Source organism: Cyrtonyx montezumae, unplaced genomic scaffold (assembly GCF_038088225.1).
Source record: "Cyrtonyx montezumae isolate F1298 unplaced genomic scaffold, pur_monq_1.0 scaffold_1, whole genome shotgun sequence".
In the NCBI taxonomy this organism is placed as follows: domain Eukaryota; kingdom Metazoa; phylum Chordata; class Aves; order Galliformes; family Odontophoridae; genus Cyrtonyx; species Cyrtonyx montezumae.
The window spans coordinates 15,653,280-15,672,707 of NW_027071825.1; the positions used below are offsets into that span (position 1 = coordinate 15,653,280).

Here is a 19,428-nt window from a genome sequence, read left to right on the forward strand (position 1 = left end):
TACTGTAACATTCTCTCTAACTAAAATATAGTTTTATAAGCTAATGTGTGCTGAAGACAAGTAGGGAAAGGTGCACAAAGCTATACTGGTGACTTCTCATTTATAGGTCATGGTTTCCATACTTTCTAATATAGCAAGTCAGGTAGTTCTTTGCACAAACAGTTCAAGTTAAAAAATAATAACAAATAATAAATTGACCTTGAGTAATCTCATTGACATAAAATGTTGAGCAGCTTGAACTTAATTCAAGGCCTTCATCTTCAATAAAATTAAAAATTAAAAAAAAGCAAGCTGCAATGTTTCATACAAACATCATCTATTTCAAGGGAAGGGTTTGATAATATGTGAAGTAGTTGCTTTGTAATTTAACTTAAAATGTTTAACTACTTGAGTATGTTTGAGGCTTTTTGTCTTCTGTGGTACTTTAGATGCAGGAAGGAAGGTTTTTTTAAGAAACTCTCATGGGAATAAATTCAGTAAACGATATTAAATTGAGTTATATAATCAGTCCCAGTTTCTCAGTTGGATTACTTTCGACTTGCAGTTTTGTGGATTATTTATTTGTTGCCTTTCCTAAAACTAAAACTGCACTGGATATTTTTTGATGCCTCCCTGGTTTTTGGGTTGTTTTTTGACTTGGATGCAGTTCCATCCTCTGAAATGCTCTTCTTGGAATCTTATTAGCATGTAGCATGTATTTCCTTACAGACTTGTTGAAGCTTTAAGAATAGAGGGATCTAAATGCAGAATTAAGCTTAGAATCTCCTACTGACTGACTTGGGAGTTTGGACTAGTCAAACTAGGCAGCCTGGAGAACTAGGAACTGGGGAAAAGTGTAATCCTGTGCCAGTGTTTCAAAACTATAAATAAGGTCACTTATTTGTCACTGCCGACTGTTATTTACTTGTTAGGTACTAACTTATGGAGGTACTGATGTACAGTTCAGTCAAAAGAGAATAAAATGATGTTAGCATACATGTGAAGTGTCAGGATTTTGAATAAGATGTCTTACTCAATATATTTTATAAAGACTGTGGATTTAATCATTGTTAATTGAAATAGGCTGTCTGAGCTTTTAAGTTGTTTCTACTTTCAAGTAGTTTTGTGTCTGAAATGGTTCCTGAGGCCTAGAACTGAGTTGTCTGAAGATCATCAAAATGGAAATCAGGGAAATGGAAGACATGCGTTTAGATGTTGATCTAGTGAAAATGAACTTTTTGGAAAGGAATAATTTAGTAAAACTCATTTAGCTACTTACTTATTTTACAGGATTTGTTACCACAGTTTTTGCTCTTAATGCTTGTGTAACTGCTTTCTAGCACTGGTGGATGCTGCGAACATTAGCTGTTTAAAAATTGCAGTCTGGGCTAACACATTTGACACTCTTCTTAAATAAGAGCAGTGGCCGGACTAGCTAGAGATCGCTTTTGGATGAGGCAATGCAAGTCTTTTGTGCAGCATTCCATCAGTGTTCATGCTTTGAAAAAAAAAAAAGAGATCACTCCCCTCCCCCCCTTCTTTTTTTCTATGACTCTTGAGGTTTATTTGGGGACAAAAACGGGTGTCTGTAAGAGTTGGAGAGCGATTCCCAAGTTCAACCTGGAAAATTATGTTTTTGGCTTTTGTGCAAATATGATTTTGCCTTGATCTTGCCTTGATCCTTCACTGCTATTGTCACATTCCCTGGTATCTCCAACAACGTGATAAGTTAAGAACAGCATAACTAAAGTAATCGCAGCATTACTCTATTGTTCCAGTAAATAATCTGGAAGTAGAAATTAGGGAGGTAAACAATTGTTTTGAAATAATCGTTACTGACGTACTACTGGTTCAGTTTTTTGAAGTCTTGAATTTGTTTGCAGCAATGTGAACTGCAGTCTGACTTTTGGGTAGGCAGTACTTCTGGCTGCCATCCATTAGCTGAAGTTAATTAGTTTCATAATAGTCAGCTGTATTTTTTATTTTGTTTTTTACAAGAAAACTTAACTGCTCAGCTGTTAAGGATGGTGGGGTGTTACTGGACAAACGGTGATCTATTTCTTTTCTAATATTGTTGAAAAAATACTTTGCTATCAAAGTAGTAGCTAGCCAGGTCTCATAGGATGTATTCTTTTATTCCATAATTCTCCTTTGCTGATCTTTAGTTAACGCTATTTTCACATATCTTTAGAGGATGAGGATGTATCAGTACAGTGACATATACGTATACAGTATAAAACTGTGTTTATTTACGGAAGTTCCAAGCATATATTGTATCCATTTGGTTCATTTTCTCCTCTGTACATGATTACTCAATGTTGGCTTCTTTTTGTTTTTTTCTTTCTCCCCACTGAAGAAACTGCTTGGCTTGGTTTGTGTGGCAGTACGTAATTTGGCTATTTCTTTAGCAGTATGGAATATTTTCTGCTTCTGTTCCTGGATGAAAAGGAGGCCTTTGGCTAAATTGAAGCCCAGAGCTCAAACCTTGATGCTACTTAAGAAGTTGAAGGGACTGTGAATAAATTTGTGACTCTCATCTAGAAACCTGTCTAAAAAGAACTATCTTTTCTTTCTGCTATCTTACCTTCCTTTTTTGCTCGTTTATCTCATTGTCATTACTGAGCAGTGTAAGGTGATTTGTATGACTGCAGACTTTGATTCCCTAGTTTCATGTCTGAGAACTGGAAAAATTGTGAAGCCAGATGTAGTCTCAACATATTTTAGACTAGGTATCAGTAAGAAGTTATTTATTGAGAGGGTGGTGAGATACTGGAAGAGGTTGCCAGTTAAGATTGTGAATGTCCCCTCCCTGGAAATCTTCAAGGCCAGGCTGGATGGGCCTTTGAGCAGCCTGGTCTAGAAGGAGATGTCCCCGCCTGTAGCAGGGGCTTGCAACTAGATGATCGTAAAGGTCCCTTCCAACCCAAACCATTCTGTGATTCTGTGATTATGAGTGGAAGTCAAAATGGCAATTCATGGAGTGGTAACATATTAACTCTCCATCAAAGAGCAAGTTCAAGGAGCAGCCCTCTGCAGGTAAAGTGATCTGGGCTGTTTTTTAGGATAGAATCCTAAAAATCTTTCCGGATTCCTTCAGACATTGATGTCAGCTCTGGTCACTTCCTTGCTGGCTAAGCTGAAGGCTTGACCTTCCAGAGTCAGGCCAGAGAAGAAGAAAACGTTTCTCTTACAACATGATAACACCAGGCCCTATATTAGTTTGAAGACCATGGAGCACATTGCCATTCTTGGCTGGACTCTCCTACCACACCCACTGTATAGTCCAAATTTGATGCCTTCTGACTTCTGTCTGACTGATGAAAGATAGACTGTGTGGGCAACATTTTCCTAGCAGTGGTGCTGTCATAGGATGTTATAGGACAATTTTATAAGTAGAATTACTTTCTTACATCAAACGCACTACTTGTGCTTAAAAAAGTACATCATTTTAGTTGAACAGCAGTCTGTTAGTTACCTAATACTTATCTGTGGTTATGTCTTAATTGGTGGAAAACTTCCACTTGTGAATTAGAGAATCTTTAGGGATAAAGGGGTACATTTGCATTGTGAAAGTGCTGTATACAACTGAAATGAAGACATCTAGAGCTGTTTCTACAGGAGCTTGATCAGTACGTGGTCACACAGCGTACTGTTCCTGTTTGTGGTCAGTGTGCATAGTACATACAAAGGAGTGATTTGTAATTGTAATGACTTCAGCCCAAATGGCAAGCATTCCCTCAATGAGCAACTCATGAATTACATGTTGTTTCTGGTGTCGGTGCGATTCTTAACTCACTCTCAGTATTTTTGTTTCCTTTTGTTTTTAAGGATCAGTTCGATAACTTAGACAAGCATACACAGTGGGGCATTGACTTCTTGGAGAAATATGCAAAATTTGTAAAAGAAAGGATAGAAATTGAGCAAAACTATGCAAAGCAACTGAGGTAAGTTTTTTTTATCATTCTTTTTAAATGGGTCTTACCAGTTACTTAAAATTAGATTATGGGCAACTGTAATTTCATGATTAAATACTTTTTAAATGGAAAAAAGAAAAGAGTGAATTAATTCTTTTCACAACAGACAGGATTTTCTTTAGCAACATGAAGAAAAATAATCTTTGAGTGTGGGCTTGCTTCCTTGTTTCTCTCCTCTGTTCTGCCCGTTCTTTACATCTTTACTAAAAAACTTTAAGGTTCAAACTTTAGTACATTGTTGCTGTGTTTGAATCTAAAAGTTTTTCCCCTATCTACTTTGTTGCAAAGTGCTTTATCCAAGTCTACATTTTCTTTGTTCAACCAGCTTCAAGCCTCTGCTACTAATTAATTTCCTATGTCGAATTGGCAAGAGCTTCACTACATTTTATTTAGAAATCTGATTGAAATCATTAACAGCAAGACAAAGGGAAGTGGTTTTACATTGAGGGAAGGAAGATTTAGGTTGGATGTCTGGGGTAAGTTCTCTACTATGTGAGTGGTGAGGTGCTGGAACAAGCTGCCTGGAGAGGTTGTGGATGCCCCTGTACCTAGAGTTCTTCAGGGCTGGGGCAGCCTAGTCTAGTATTAAATGGGAAGGTTAGTGGCCCTGACTGTGGCAAGGAGGTTGGAGATTCATGTTCCTTGAGGTCCCTTCCACCCCATGCCATTCTGTGACTGAGAAAACTTGAGAAAGCAGCAGATCTTCATGTCCTTAAAGCATGACCTTTCCATCCCTTTTGGTTCAGACCTTTATCTTACCACTCCTGTTCATTTTCTGTTGTTACCAAATGAAAGGTAATTTAGGTCTTAACTGGAGTTTCCCCTTCTAGAGAAGGAGATCATACAAGAAGCACGGGAGCAGTAAATTAGCCCAGAAGTGCCAGAATAAGGTGTGGGTTTTTTAAATTTTTCTTTAACAAAAAGACACAGGTTACCTGAAGAGCAAGATGTAAATTAAGACACTACTATGAAATTGGCTTTAACTGTTATCCTTGTGTTCCTCTGGGGACTCAGCTGAAGCTATTTCCTGGCCTTTGGCAAACTAAAACTGATAACAGCAGCTTCTCTTTGGTGATGTCTTCTATTATCTCATCATTGGCCAACTAGATTGTCACCAGATACAGAGTTGAGGAATCCTTCCTCATAAACACGTTTAAGAGGTTTACAGCTGAGAGGGTGAATATTGTCTTCTGTTTGATTTTCTTATTAGTTTCTTTTGATCCAGTAATGTATATTCACCAAACATGATACCTTCTTAGTTTACTGAAGGATTTTTTTTCCTAAAGGAAATAAATATGACTTTTCCAAAGCTTACATCGAAGAACTTCAGCAGGTAAAGGAAAGTTTGAAGCATGCACAGCACTAGTTCACAGCCTAGTTTCAATCTGTTTTGAGTTGTCTGTTTAAAAATGGAAATGTTTTATTTGCATGAGTCTACTCAAATATTTTTCTTAAATATTATGAAGAAATGTTGTTCTGCTTTGTTCCATTTAAGTGTTCATTTTCTACAGCTAGCAAGATGGCGTTAATACTCGAGGATATGATTAAAAATGATAAATGTATTCTGTATAGCATTTTATTACTTTGGGTAAAACTTTCAATTTTTCTCAAAGCATTTTTGAAAAGCACGTTATGTCAAGTGCTCCTTCTGACAGATGTCTGGGCTGCTTGTGTACGTGCAGTAAGTATGACAGCTTCGGGAAGCACTGGTCTTGCTGCACACTTGTACAGTGCATGCATGCACTTCCTGCCTGGTGCCCACGGGCGTCTGGACAGCACACACACAAAGAGGGTGACTGATTTTCTGCCAGTAGACCAGTTGATGAATCCAGTTAGATATTCCTCCCTGGGTTTTCCATGGGGGAGAACTGATGATTAGTTGTGAGTTGTCATGTGATAGTGCCTTGTTTTTGCCCGTCGTTTTTCTTGAAGAGTCCTTGATGTTAACTGTGTAAAAGGGAACAGTCATGGGGCCCCATGGGAGATAGAGATATGTGAAGTTTTCATCTCCAGAAAAGTTGTTCATCCTGCAGCAGATTGTTCCTTAGAAGTTCAGAGAGAGAAGATCATAGGGATAGACTGTGGTTCCGGTAAATTTTAATGCTGGCAGCATGTGGCTTGTGAACTGGACGTCAAGATCTCTGATAGCAATTTCTTGGTTTTATCTTCATTTTTTTTCTCCTTGTAATGAAATACAACCTGACAAACACACTGCTGAGAATCTGTATATAGTGTGCTCTGATACTTATTATGCCCTAATTTAGCATATACATTAACAGTATAGAAAGTATTCACCTCATGGTAGTTCTTTGGCTGTACTTGTGCGTGGCTGGGAGATTGAAAGGAAATTAAAACTTCATTGAGACATGTAGAGCTACAGTGCTAGAAATGTGTAGATTTTCTTTGTGGTATGTTTGTTTTTTTCTTCTGTTGGGCTGTATTTGTTGTTGGTTGGATCTTAAACCTAGGATGTAAACTTTTGTTACTCATTCGTACAGTTTTCACAAACCAAAGTCCGTGTCCTGGCAGAAACTCATGCTCACTTAGTGTATGCTCTTGCTCAAGGGATTTTTTTGTATACCATCACAACTTAGTGATGTTTCCACGTGGCAACAGCTGTTTGAATTCTTTAAGGAGATGGCAAGCAAGTGATGCACATAGACTGTATGAAGAGGCATTTGAATGAAGTCGCTGTATTATTACTGAAACTGATAGTTTATGGCTGCTGGGTAATTGCAGAAATGGTAACTTGTAAACTAGGAACAATATTTGGGACAGAGTTGTCACAAGTTATTTATTGTTGTTGTTCTTTGATACACAACTGTTGATGCCAAGAAAAAATATATGAAAAACTGCCACCTTTCAAGAAATGTTCAATGCGTACGGAAAAGAAAAATCATGAAGTTTCTTTTATCTTTGAAATATGCTTTGTTCTGAAAAAGGCAACCATAAATTCTCTTTTTTCCTTTAGTCTTTACTTAAAGGAAGTATCTTGAGTTTTGTGTAGCTTTGTTCTCCGCTAACATATTGTGTTGACACAAGGAATGTGGAGTTTATTATAGGCTGTTACTGATTTACAGAGATGCGAATTAGGGCAACGTGTACAAGATGCATTGTATATTCATTTATTTAAATTTGACTATACAGCTGCTTAATTTGTTCCTATTTTCATTATAGGAAAAAAACATAGTATTTGCTTAGTTACTGGGCACTTGACTGACTTCTTTAATTGAATTCTCAGATGCTGGTTTTGGTCAGCATGATTGCTTAAAAAGTGTGAGGCAAAATTCTGTTTTGTTTAGTACCAGATTATCATTTGGAAAACATTTGACAGTTTACCCCCTTTTGCATCTGCCTGAAGCGTTCCATCTCTTGATAAGGTGTAGGAGTTCCATATTTTTTAATCTATAGCAGTGGTAATGGAGTTATAGGCAAAGCTACTGTGCAGAACAAGACTGCTGGATTTGGTCAACTTTTCTATATTGCTAGTTTAAATAAACAGTGTTGGTTGTTCTTGAACTAGTGTTCAAGAACTGTAACGTTCCTAATTGATCTGAGCAAATGTATCTTTTTGTGTCTTCTGTTACTTCTGCGCACCATTAAGTGGCTTTTTTTCTAAATAAGATATCAGTATATGCATGCATGTAGTCAAATTGAAAACTGTTTCCTGCATTTCTATATGTAGAATCCTGGGGTGTGATTTAAAATGCATATAAGCTCAAACACGAGCTTGGTGATACAAATTATCACCATATACGTTTGCTTCTCAGTTATCTTTCTTTGATTGAAGGTTGATGATTATCTAACTATGGATGTGGCAGATTTTTCCTTAACGATTCCAAGGGCATTCAGCTTTGGAAACTCTTAATTCCAAGTTAAAAAAATTTAAGACTCATCTTAATAAGCTGAAAGCTTTTTTCTGTAAGATGATATTATTAAATGGAGTTCATTGTCACCCAGTCTGAGTGCTGATATGCACTCTCAGTGTTTTAAATTATTGCCTTACATGTATATCTGAAATGCCTTTAAGTTCTTACTGCAGTTTAGAATTAATTTCTGAAGAAGGAATTCTAAGTTTACTTCCAGTCACTTGTATTATGATGTAGGCACTGTAGGAGTTTAATATAAACAGATGTCACAGATACTGCCTTGGCAAAAATTCTGCCCTGTTGATGCTGCTGCACCCTTTCTTTACATTCTGTTATTTGACTGAATAAAACTGAGTTTTGAGTCGTTAACATGTTTCTGTATAAATGTCTGAACAAATGTACACATCTTATGTACATGCCTATAAATAATGTAAACATATCAATTAGGTCATTTTTGAAACTTCTGAATACATGACTTAAAATCAGTCATATAGCCCAGGTTGCTTTCTCACTGGTGTTAACCTGAGACCAAGAAGAGAGATTTGATAAAATTACAGGGTCTGCAAGACTGAATGTTGTGCTGAAAGAGATCTCCTTCCAGATGCGTGTAATTCAGGATGTGATAGAATTCTAGATTTTATTTCCAGAGTATTGAAGTGTCATCTCTGCACTTTTCCAAAGAAACACAGAGCAATTTATCCAGCAGATTTGGTTCAGTTCTGATGGTCTGCAATTACTTTTTCTTTTTTCTTTTTTTTTTTTTTTGACCTGACAGTACTGTTGCTCATTCTGTTACTTGCATTTTCTTTTTTCTTTACTTTCCTTAAAATGAAAGAAAAATTCAAAGGAAAATGAAGATTCTGCATTAATTTTGAATGAAATTATAAGATATACCTATAATGCTGGCTTGGCCTAGTGAGTTCATTCATTGGCCTTTGGGGTAGATACAACAAGAGGCATTCTAAGACTGCTACATCCAGCTTCTTGAAGGAATCTGAGAGAACTAGCTCATAGTGTTTTTTCAGAGACCTTCATTTCCAACATGTCTACCAAAATTGGTAGCTGCTGGTAAAAATTATACTTCAGTTGAGTCTGAGTGTTGATCTGCTAAGAGCAGCTCATCAGAGACTGGCTCCTGGTCATTCCTGAGCACTGCAGTAGAATTAAACAGGACAACTTAGCAGAGTGATAAGAATTAGTTGGAGTAAGCACTTGATATATTTTAGTTTTTTTTACTTTTAAACTCTTCTGTAATTTATCAACCGATGCATACATATGCATATGCATTACTTTATATATTTTATCTGTGCAGGTACATATGTGTGTACATACACACACATAAAAATTAATCAGTGTGGTTGAGGGATCATTACAAATATGACTGGGAGAGAGGAAATGTTGTTTGTAGTTTCTCCTGCTCCAAATAGGCTTTTTCAGGGACTGTGCTTACTTTAAGCTGGAACATTGTCAGTCCAGCTAATGAAAGTGTGTTTATGTGAGTCTTCTAGTCTAGGGCAGGAATGGTCTTGAAAAATAAATCGGGTGATTTTACACCCACTTGTGTTCTGGTTCACTGGTGGAAGAGTCTGAAAACAGGTGAACTAGATTTCTTTCTAGTGAATCTGAATTGTTGGAAGTGCACCTATTCTGGAAATACTGGCAGGTGTTCAGCTCAGGGAAGTTGGCTAGAACTGGACTGGACTAAAACCTCCAGAAATCGGTACTGTGAGTGCTGAGCCCTTTGGCGCTGTTGCTTTGCTTTAGAGGTCTGCTTAAAGATGTAAACTACTCTTAATTGCTGCTGTAGACATATGGCAAAGTTCTCATGATTTGGAGAAGCAAGTCCAGAGCCATACTTGGATCCTGGGAAATAGACCTATGCTTTGGTAAAGATAAGATCTTTCTAAACGTTGGTATTCACTTCTGAAAACAAAAACAGCACCCATTAATGCTTCGCTGTTCATGTGAACACTTTCTTTCAGCTAGAAATGTTGCATTTGCTACCTTCTTTTTATTTATTAACTTTGGTCGTTGTACTTTGTATTGTTTATTGGACCTTGAAGTCCTTCTCTTTCGCAGCTTTAAACTCTTACCTTTGTGGTGGTAGATTTATTTTCTTTTTTTTTTCTTTTTGAAGTGGCTTACTTTCTCTTTTGTAACACCCCTGAAAATCTTTCCTTGAAAAGACTTGCGTGGTTGCTAAGCTACAGCATTGTGTGCTTGGGATGCAGTTCACCTTCTGAATATTAATAAGGTGAAATTCAGGAGAATTCCAGTCATTAATAAGCCCTGAGTAGTGAAACAGAAGTGTAAGGGAAAGTGAAACATGGGAAGGTTACTTATCTAAGAAGATTATTAGATTGTTGGTTTTTTTAATTATCTTTCGAATTTTACATTCAAAAAGTCTCCTTTTAATCCTTACCAAGTTGAATTTAACAATGGCAGTAGATTCTGATTATGGTGAAGAACAATCCTTGTCTTAATTTTAGTGAGTAAGGCATTAATACAATTCCTAGATACATTTTTAAGAGTCAGTGTTTGTCCTTAGTGTACAAATGGTTGTGTTAATGATGTGAAGACCCTTTGGTTGTTCTTCCTGGCTGTAGACTGAGTGTATAAAAAAGACAAAGGATGCAAGCTTGCTATTTCCACTGACTCCCAGTTCATATTTTGGTATATACTTAATGATTGAACGTGGTCTCATTGCTTGTACTTTAGAGACATGTGACTTCCAAGTAACCTGACTGGGGAGATCACACAAGGTTATTTTAGATGAGGGCAGGAGTAGCACTCATTTTTTAATTATGTAATGGTTCGTAGCTCATAGCAATGAAGTCACAGGCAGCCAGTGGGAATGGGATACAAAACACACGTGCAAGAGTAATGTAATATTCTGTAGCGTTGGCAGTGCCATTTGCTTCTTATCAGAGCTATCTGCAGAGGTTGGAAGGTCTGGAGATTATCGAATCCAACCTTTCTGCTTGACTGCTTCTCAGGGAAGGTAGTGTGGTCTAGATTAGATTAGTAATGGATTTGGGCTTCTAATTAAGAATCAGTCTAAGATGTCAAAGGTCAGTTGTCTCAATTATTACTGGATGGACAGCTGGAGAAGTTATGTTCAAAGGCCATTTAAAATACAACTGGTATAGCAGCACTAAAGGTTGATATTGTGTACTTAGTTTCTTCTGTAGATGGATGTGTAAAATAGTTTAATTACACAGTATTGTCCTTTTGCAGAAAACAGAACTTTAAACAAAGCATATTTCATATCAGTTAAAAAAACAGAACCATTATTTGCATAATCCAGATTCATCGCTCAGGAACACACTTTGAAAATTCTTCCTTGACTGACTCAAAGTGGACATTCTGCTCCTTGAACAGGTCTTTTTTGTGTTGGTTTTTTTTTTAACAGAGGTATGATTGTATTAAGAGATATATGGTGAAAATTGTCAGCATTCTGTTGCTTTTGTTTATGGGTTGTAAAGAAAGTAATTGGCATTCCTTATTTTATGAGAAGTTAATTCACACTTAAAAATATGATGTGGTTAAATCAAAGGAGACATGTCCGCACTGGGCAGTCTGTTCTACAGTTTTAACCTTATTAGCAGGATGTTTATGATCTGGTTCTTATATTTGGAAAAATATGGGAAATTTTGTGGAGGTGGACACTGGTCTTTATGTACTGGTCTATTTAGAGTAGTAGATCTCTTTAAATACAGTTTACTGCAGTAATTGAAATGCTTTGTGATTCCTTATTACCTGTAAAATAACTCCCTCAGGGACAGGAGAACTGTCATAAAATCATAATTCTAATGTAATGGAATAATACGATATAAGTGTAATGTAGTTCTCATATAATAGGGAAATGACAATCCTGAAAGTTACTAGAATAATTAATTCTAGGTGTTTTTTTTTTTGTTTGTTTGTTTGTTTTTTGTTTTAAGTCCAACTTTATGAAAATGTGAAGGAAATTAATTATTTTTCTCAAGACTGGCATTGTGTGTCCTCTTGGATTTCAAGAATTTTAAAAGACTTGCTGTGATAAAAGTACTATTTTAAGTCAGGACAGAATTCTGTGCATTAGGAAGTGTGCACCCTGATGTTTAAAGCAAAAGATTGGCTCACAGAAAGCTGAGAATTTGAAAAGATGCTGCACATTTTTCTCCTTGCCTCACATCCATCATCACTTTAAAACTGTATGACTTAATTTCATGTTCATCACAGGACTTGGGATGTTGTGTGCAGCAAGATTTTGCTACTGCAGGTATTTTGTGGTTGTGTAAGTGGTGTATACCTGTATTGTTTGTGCTTTAGGGTAGAGTAGATGTGGTTTGTATGTTCCTTGAGGTGCTATTTCTGCATTGCATGTTAAGCAAATAAGTTCATATTATTCTTGGCAGTGTTTGGGCTGTGATGTGGTATAAGGTGCTGTTCCCATGGATCCTCTTTTAGAGATTTTCTTGGTTACCAAAAATTTAGTATTCATAAAACTGGTGGTAGGGTAAAATGTAGCATGCTTCCTTAAATTTGCCATGTTCTGGAAATACACATATGGAGATTGAGAGGTACTGTGGTTAAAAGCACTGATCTGAACGTAGGCTCAAAACTTCATTCAGGCATGGATGAGTTCATGGGTATTGTGTACAGTGTCCAATATGTGTGTGATTAAACAGTGACCATGTATTTGCTTTTCTCTTGTTAGCTTATTTTACACATATATATGAAAAATCTGTTAAATAAAGAACACTTTGCCTGGCCTCTGAGAATTAGAGGTTCTAAAATGTTTATAAATGCGTTGCTCTATGTCAAAGTGACTTAAGACTTTGGAAATGCCATAGATTTCTGCCTTGTGTTAGGTTAATGGACCCTTAGATTAAAAAATGAGGTAATTGAAAAGAAATTATTTGTTCCTGCACCTTGCTCTGTGTTCATCTTGTCAAAGCATACTAAAATAGCATCCTTTTTTTCTTCTTCCTTAATAGAAATCTGGTTAAGAAGTACTGCCCTAAACGTTCATCCAAAGATGAGGAGCCCAGGTAAAAACATGTTCTTAAAGTTCTGTAAATAAGAAGAAAGGGCTACAGTGTACTTTGTCCTTCTACACATTTTTATTTCTTCTAAGATAAAGTACTTAAATTTTTAAGACAACAAAAGCTGCTTGGCTTCTCTGTTCTGTTGTAAATCTTAACCATGACACATGACATTTGTTTCTGTAGTATTTTAAAGTAGTAAACGTGGCAGGCTGTACTTGCTGTGTTCCAAATTAATCTTAATCCCACTGAAGATTTGAAAGCAGAAGTTTGTTGTAGGCTTTTTGTTGCTATTTATTGGTTTGTTTTTCTTAATAGAAGAGCTGTGATGTACCACTGGGCCGTGGTTTTTATTAGTGTAGTAGACTTTTCTTCAGCATAGTCAGATATTCAGATCTGAGTGTAAACAAAACTGCCTTGACCTTGGCAAGAAGAACTTAGACGTCCTAAGCTTGCTGTGTTTCTGTGACTCCAGAGACAAAATAAGTCTGAAAGATAAATAATCATTACGTTGTTTAGCATAAACTGCTCCTCTATAGTTCCACAGAGAGAGGTGCTTGTTCTGTGGTCCCTATCCATTACCTTTTTTTATTTAGAAAAGAGGAATACATTGTTTCCTTCAGAGATAAACATGAATGAAAGAATGTGACCAGAGCAAGTGCTGTGTGCAGCATGCCTGGAAATCCACATTAGGATTTCTTCTCTTTTGGCTCTACTTAAAGATCCTGGGCTACAGGGAACAGGAATTCTATCTTTAGGATGATGCTTGAATTCCACAAAGCCAAGCCTATGGAGATGGCAGTATTCCACAATTGAAGAGAGAAAGATGTATATTTTAATGTGGTGCCTGTTCTTTTTTTTTTTCTTTCTTCCCTTCCACACACACTTTCTACCCTTTGCCCCTCCTCTTCCCCCCTTTTTAGTGCCAGCCATAGTGGCACCTAACTTCCAGCCAAGAGGTGGGCAGGCATACAGGCAGCTGTCTTCAGAGCTGATAGCAAGCTTGTTCTGTAGATCATCCATCGTGATGCATATGAGTGGTACGATTGGCATGTTCCACCCTCAAGACTACCAAGTACATCATCTCTGCAACAAGTTCAGCCTCCAAGCCTAGGGACGTATGTATCCGTTCCCAAGCTCAGGCCTCTCAGTTGGCAGCTTAGGAGATACCACTATACTACAGGGCTTTCCAGGTAGTATTCTTCTTCTTTCTTTTCCATCCACAAAAATCTATATTCTTATAAAATGTATTTGAAGAGACATTGCAACATACAGTACGTGCTAGGCTCAATTTAGGCTTTCCCAGTTTTCATGTGTTGTAATTCAGTCAGCATTAAAACAAGGTTCATTGTAAAACGTATGATTTTGTTTTTTAAACCTAATCAGGTGCACAAACTGTGTTAAAGGAAATCTATTCAAAAAAAGAAACAAACACAAGACTGTCTCACTTGTATTTGTCTGTTTGTGTATGTGCTTTCTGTCAGGTTTACTTCATGTATTGCCTTTTTTAACATCCTTAATGAGCTGAATGACTATGCAGGACAACGCGAAGTAGTTGCAGAAGAAATGGGACACAGAGTCTATGGAGAATTAATGAGATACTCACATGATCTGAAAACTGAGAGGAAAATGGTAATTTCAGTATCTTGATTTTATAATAGGATGTGAAAACAGATGTGTCTCTGAATGAACTGATGTCTTTGTGAGCTTTGCAATAAGTAGGTTTTGTAATACGTTTATAGAACACATTTAAAGTTGTGGTGGTATTTTTATGTACTGTTAACAGGTACTAAAACCTGAGAATGAAGATCTTAGGAGACTGCTTACTGTTAGCTTTTTTGCCAGTATAATTTTACTTACGTGGTACTGTTCTTGCATAATTAGTAATGTTCTTTGAAAGAGTACTGTTAATGTGTGGGAAGTGTGTATCATGGTGGGTCAACAGAGCACAAACTAGGTAACAGTGATAGGACTGAATATGTGTAAATTGAACTTATTTGTGATGATTTTAGCATCTTCAGGAAGGACGGAAGGCTCAGCAGTATCTGGACATGTGCTGGAAACAGATGGATAACGTGAGTTTGTGTTTCTTCTTTATTAATTAGAAAAAAAAAAAACAGTCTGTAAATCAAACTTTTAAAATCTTCCTTGCTTATAATTTAATGTTTAGCCATATTATTGAATGGCCAAATCAGGTTTAGCAACACTCAAAATACGTTCCAGTGTGTTTGTAGTTAATTGCTAAAAATAAAATTAAAAATCTCTCATAAACACTGTGTGTATGTAAAGCCTTGTTGTTTATCCAGAGTAAAGGAATCTGGTTAAACTGGGTGCTTCTCAGTGGGCTACAGGGTAATTAGTAGGGATGATTTATTTCTGTGAAATCTTAAGTCACCATATTACATGTTGTTTCTCCAGAATAAATTGAAAATATTGCCTTTAAGGATTAAAAAATGCAAAACAAAGCATGTTTGCAGTGCGTTCTGATATTTTGCTTTCTGTGCCTTTAAGATTTAGTATCTTTGATCTAGATCGTTGTGAAGCAAAACGGGAAAGATGAATTTCTATTTTGTTGTTGTGAACTCGGATGATTGATGTCTTAGTTCAGTGTCAGGTCAAAGAGTTTTAGTTCACCGTCAGATGATCAGAGTAGAAGCAGGGGTGTAGTTGAAAATGCTGTTACCTTTCAGACACACCATCCCCGGAGCTCACCACAATCAGTTGTGTTCTGCGTGCTGTATTTTTAAGTGCAGAGTGAGTCCTTTAAGAGGGACGCGTTAACCTTCGTTGCCTGTCTTTGCTCTAAAGCAGAAGAGTGGCACCCCCACTATTTGTTCCCTGTTCCTCTCTGGTGTTACTAACTTCCCAAGCTGCAACAGTTTTTTCCTACGTTGGTTATCTTGAAAACAGCCAGAATTATTGACTGTCAGGTATACTCAATAATTTTAACAGTGTATTTACTTAAATAAAGGTACTTAGGGAATTTGAGGTCTTAAAGAAAAGCTTTGATATTTAAAATTCAGAGTTGCTGTACAAAATTAAAATGGGATAGTAGCTGATGAAGCAGTAAGTTTGTGGCTTTTGTAGAGTAAAAAGAAATTTGAGAGAGAATGCAGAGAGGCGGAGAAGGCGCAGCAAAGCTATGAGAGACTGGACAATGACACTAATGCGACAAAGGCTGATGTTGAAAAGGTAAGAGCAGTGCCATGTTTGCTTGTTTGTTTTTACTTTCCCTTTACTATAAACATATTATATTTGTGTATTTATCATACTGGAAGCACATTCATTCTTCTTACAGAATTGTATATAAAATATGCTTGCTTATTAGGGCAAAATCAAGGGGTAAAATGTACACAGAACAGGCTTCATTCTTGTGATGATGCTGAGTCATTTATCTTCCTTCAGTAGGCAAACTCACTGGTATTTGGTATTTTATAGTATGTGTGTAGTCTAGTTCAGTCTCTTATGTTTTTTTGGATATGTATTTAAGCCGTGTAAGGGCTAAGGGAGCTGAAATAAACACTACTATCTCTGTAACAAATTAGGTCCCTTGTTGTCTGTATAAGTTAAGGTTTGCATTGCTTTTATTACAAGGATATAAGTTTTGATGATGTTTTTGATTAGTGTTTTTACATAGTGGCAAAATAAATGATAATACTGCTATATCTCATTGAAAAGCACAAGATGTGTTTGAACTGATAACATTTTCCTGCTAGGCTAAGCAACAGTTAAACCTGCGTACACACATGGCTGATGAAAACAAAAATGAATATGCTGCACAACTACAGAATTTTAATGGTGAACAACACAAACACTACTACATTGTCATCCCTCAGATTTACAAGGTAAAGTAACCAATGAAGGAAGTACGACTGGTGTTTCTTAAAGAAAGTAGAATTTAAAGTGTCAAACTTCTCTTTTTTAGTACAATAGGAGATAATTTTATTGAGAAATTAACAATCTCATACAGTCAGTGTTTATTAAAAGGCTTCCTGTTTGCAGTAATTATGCTTACACTTGCACTGGAAATTCTCTGAAGGTTTTATGTAATACTTGAAATATTAATGAAACAGAACAGAATAATAAAAATTTTGGACATCTGTATGAGAGCAAATATTAAAACAGTAATTCTAGCAAAGTTCAATCACTAGTTTGTTCTTTATTTTTGTCGTGGGTTGACTCTTGTAGAGACATACAAAAGCACATATAGCTAATGGTGACAGTGTGGTTTGATGTGTCTCATGTAGCAGGTTTATTCTGGGTAGATCTGGAGGCTGAAGTCCTCCCTCCACACCCAAGTGGTCATTGCTTCATCAGTATTACAAGCAATGCACAGAACCCTCTAAAATATCACAAACACGTGGAGTACATGGAGTGTGGAATTGGAAGGAAAGTAAAAATGTTTACTTCACTTGAAGGTGTGTCAATTTGAGAATGTTTGATGTTTCCCTGTCTGATTAAGGAATTTTATAATATTTTAACTGGTAAGCAGTACTTCAGTATATCGGGTATTACACTGATGGAATAATTGCAGTGAAGTCCTGGGAGAAACAGTTCAGTTGTTTTTGTAGCTTGGTTCATATTTTTCTGGCGTTCAAAACGCTTATGTTTTCTAAAAATCTCCAGTGGAAACAAAAAGGCCTACTCCTGCTTTCTCTTGGGACTACGTTTTTTTAATTATTTCCTTGCAAGTGTTTGGTAACTGTGGGAATGCCTGGGGAGAGGTGCTTAGCAGGTCTAAGGTTGTTGCTTTTTTTCACAGATTAACTTAGACAGTATTTGAGATATCTGCCTTTGTTAAATTAGGTACAGGAAAGATCCATCTTCTTAACCTGTTTTTGATAACCCGTTTATGTATTTATTGCCTTTTATTTCCTTCTCTTTGTTTTTCTTTTACACCTTAATTTAAGTGAAGGGTTATGGGCTATTAATAGTATTTCTCTTCAATTTGTTCTTTTCTGTTGTGTTCCATTAGACTTGATTTACAAATCTTGTATAATGGTAATCTTTTTTCTTTATTTTCTTGCACACTTTTGAAGGAAATGGTTTGTATTTGAAATTGGGGAAAGTTTAAATGCATATGATTTTACTATTTCTTACCTTTTGTATTTTGTGTTAACCGTACGTATTTATTGGAGAGGATGAAAATCAATGCAGAGATTTCAGGCAGATGTACCTATTACCAAAGAAGTTGTTTGGAAGTAAAGAGTGAGGAGATGTAGAAATTAATAGAATTTCATCACTACAGTTTCCATTTTTGCCTGATATTTTTTTAACTAAGTAGGAAGCTATAGGCACTTTGCACAGTCTTTAAAAATAAGGAATAGAAAGTTGAGTTCCTTCAGGCATCATTTTATAAATTAAAAAATATCAACTCTTTATTTTCTGTTATATGCATCTCAAGTCTGTCTCTGACAGGACTTTTTTTTAAACTTAATTAGTTTCTGTTTTGTTAGGTAAATAATAATACTGGGAAGGCACAGGAATTACGTACTACACTGTGATGTACACCAGGATCCAGAAAAAATGTCCATAAATATTTATTTAATCTTTCTTTCTGCTTGCAGCAACTTCAAGAAATGGATGAAAGAAGGACTATCAAACTTAGTGAATGTTACAAAGGCTTTGCTGACTCTGAGCGCAAGGTTATTCCAATCATCTCTAAATGTTTAGAGGGGATGATCCTTGCAGCTAAATCAGTTGATGAACATAGAGTAAGTAGAAGTGAGCTACATAAGAAATGCCTGTAAGAAAGTGAATTGATGTGTGGAGAGAAAATGACTTCATCCTATACATTTATATGATTTCAATTATGTGCCATAGAAGTGTTAGTCTAAATGATTGCTTCCAACTTTCCTGGTATTTGTTGTCTTCCTATTTTGTTGTTTTACTTTGATTTGAAGATGTTTAACATTGTATATGATTTTGGGTGTTCTGTTTTGGATATCCTGAAATATCCCAGAAATACCAGCACAGTTGGTATCTTCTCTGGTGCATGGCATTGGATAAATTATAAAAGATGGAGTCTAATTTGGATATAAACCGTTGCCCTGCCTTGAATTCATGAGAACGTGTGGGGACTGTATGCTGGGTTCTGAATAGCAGGGTATGTAGGCATATTTGTGCCACTGGTAACACTGCGGGGATAAAAAGAGCATGCTTCAGTTGGTGTATCCAAACGCACACATTTTGTGTCCTGTTCTCCACCTGTGCATCTTTTCACTTAAAGGGAAAATTTATGTCTTCATGTTTCTCTCTTCTCTCTTGATGACTGCATGTTTTTTAACTCGTTCATGTCCTGTGTAGGACTCCCAGCTAGTGATAGACTGCTTCAAATCTGGTTTTGAACCTCCTGGGGATTTTCCATTTGAAGATTACAGTCAGAATATTTACAGAACTATCTCTGATGGAACCATCAGTACACCAAAGCAGGAAGGAATGAGAATTGATTCAAAGACTACAGTGGGCAAGGCTAAAGGAAAGCTGTGGCTATTTGGAAAAAAGCCAAAGGTAACAATTCTGAAATTACTATTTGCAAAATTGAAATGTGAAGATTCAGAGTATGTGGGGATAGCC

General features: G+C 36.4%; 1 protein-coding gene across 3 annotated transcripts in view; it reads left to right on the top strand.

The window, feature by feature from the left end:
* Positions 1-19,428, top strand: part of FNBP1L (formin binding protein 1 like) — a 50,224-nt gene that overhangs the window by 18,786 nt on the left and 12,010 nt on the right. For all 3 annotated transcript variants that reach the window (XM_065741829.1, XM_065741812.1, XM_065741821.1), the window contains exons 2-9: positions 3,808-3,923; positions 12,805-12,858; positions 14,337-14,484; positions 14,865-14,927; positions 15,940-16,044; positions 16,569-16,697; positions 18,420-18,566; positions 19,159-19,362. In XM_065741829.1, the coding sequence (XP_065597901.1) occupies positions 3,808-3,923; positions 12,805-12,858; positions 14,337-14,484; positions 14,865-14,927; positions 15,940-16,044; positions 16,569-16,697; positions 18,420-18,566; positions 19,159-19,362 (966 nt within the window). The remainder of the gene's footprint in view (positions 1-3,807; positions 3,924-12,804; positions 12,859-14,336; positions 14,485-14,864; positions 14,928-15,939; positions 16,045-16,568; positions 16,698-18,419; positions 18,567-19,158; positions 19,363-19,428) is intronic.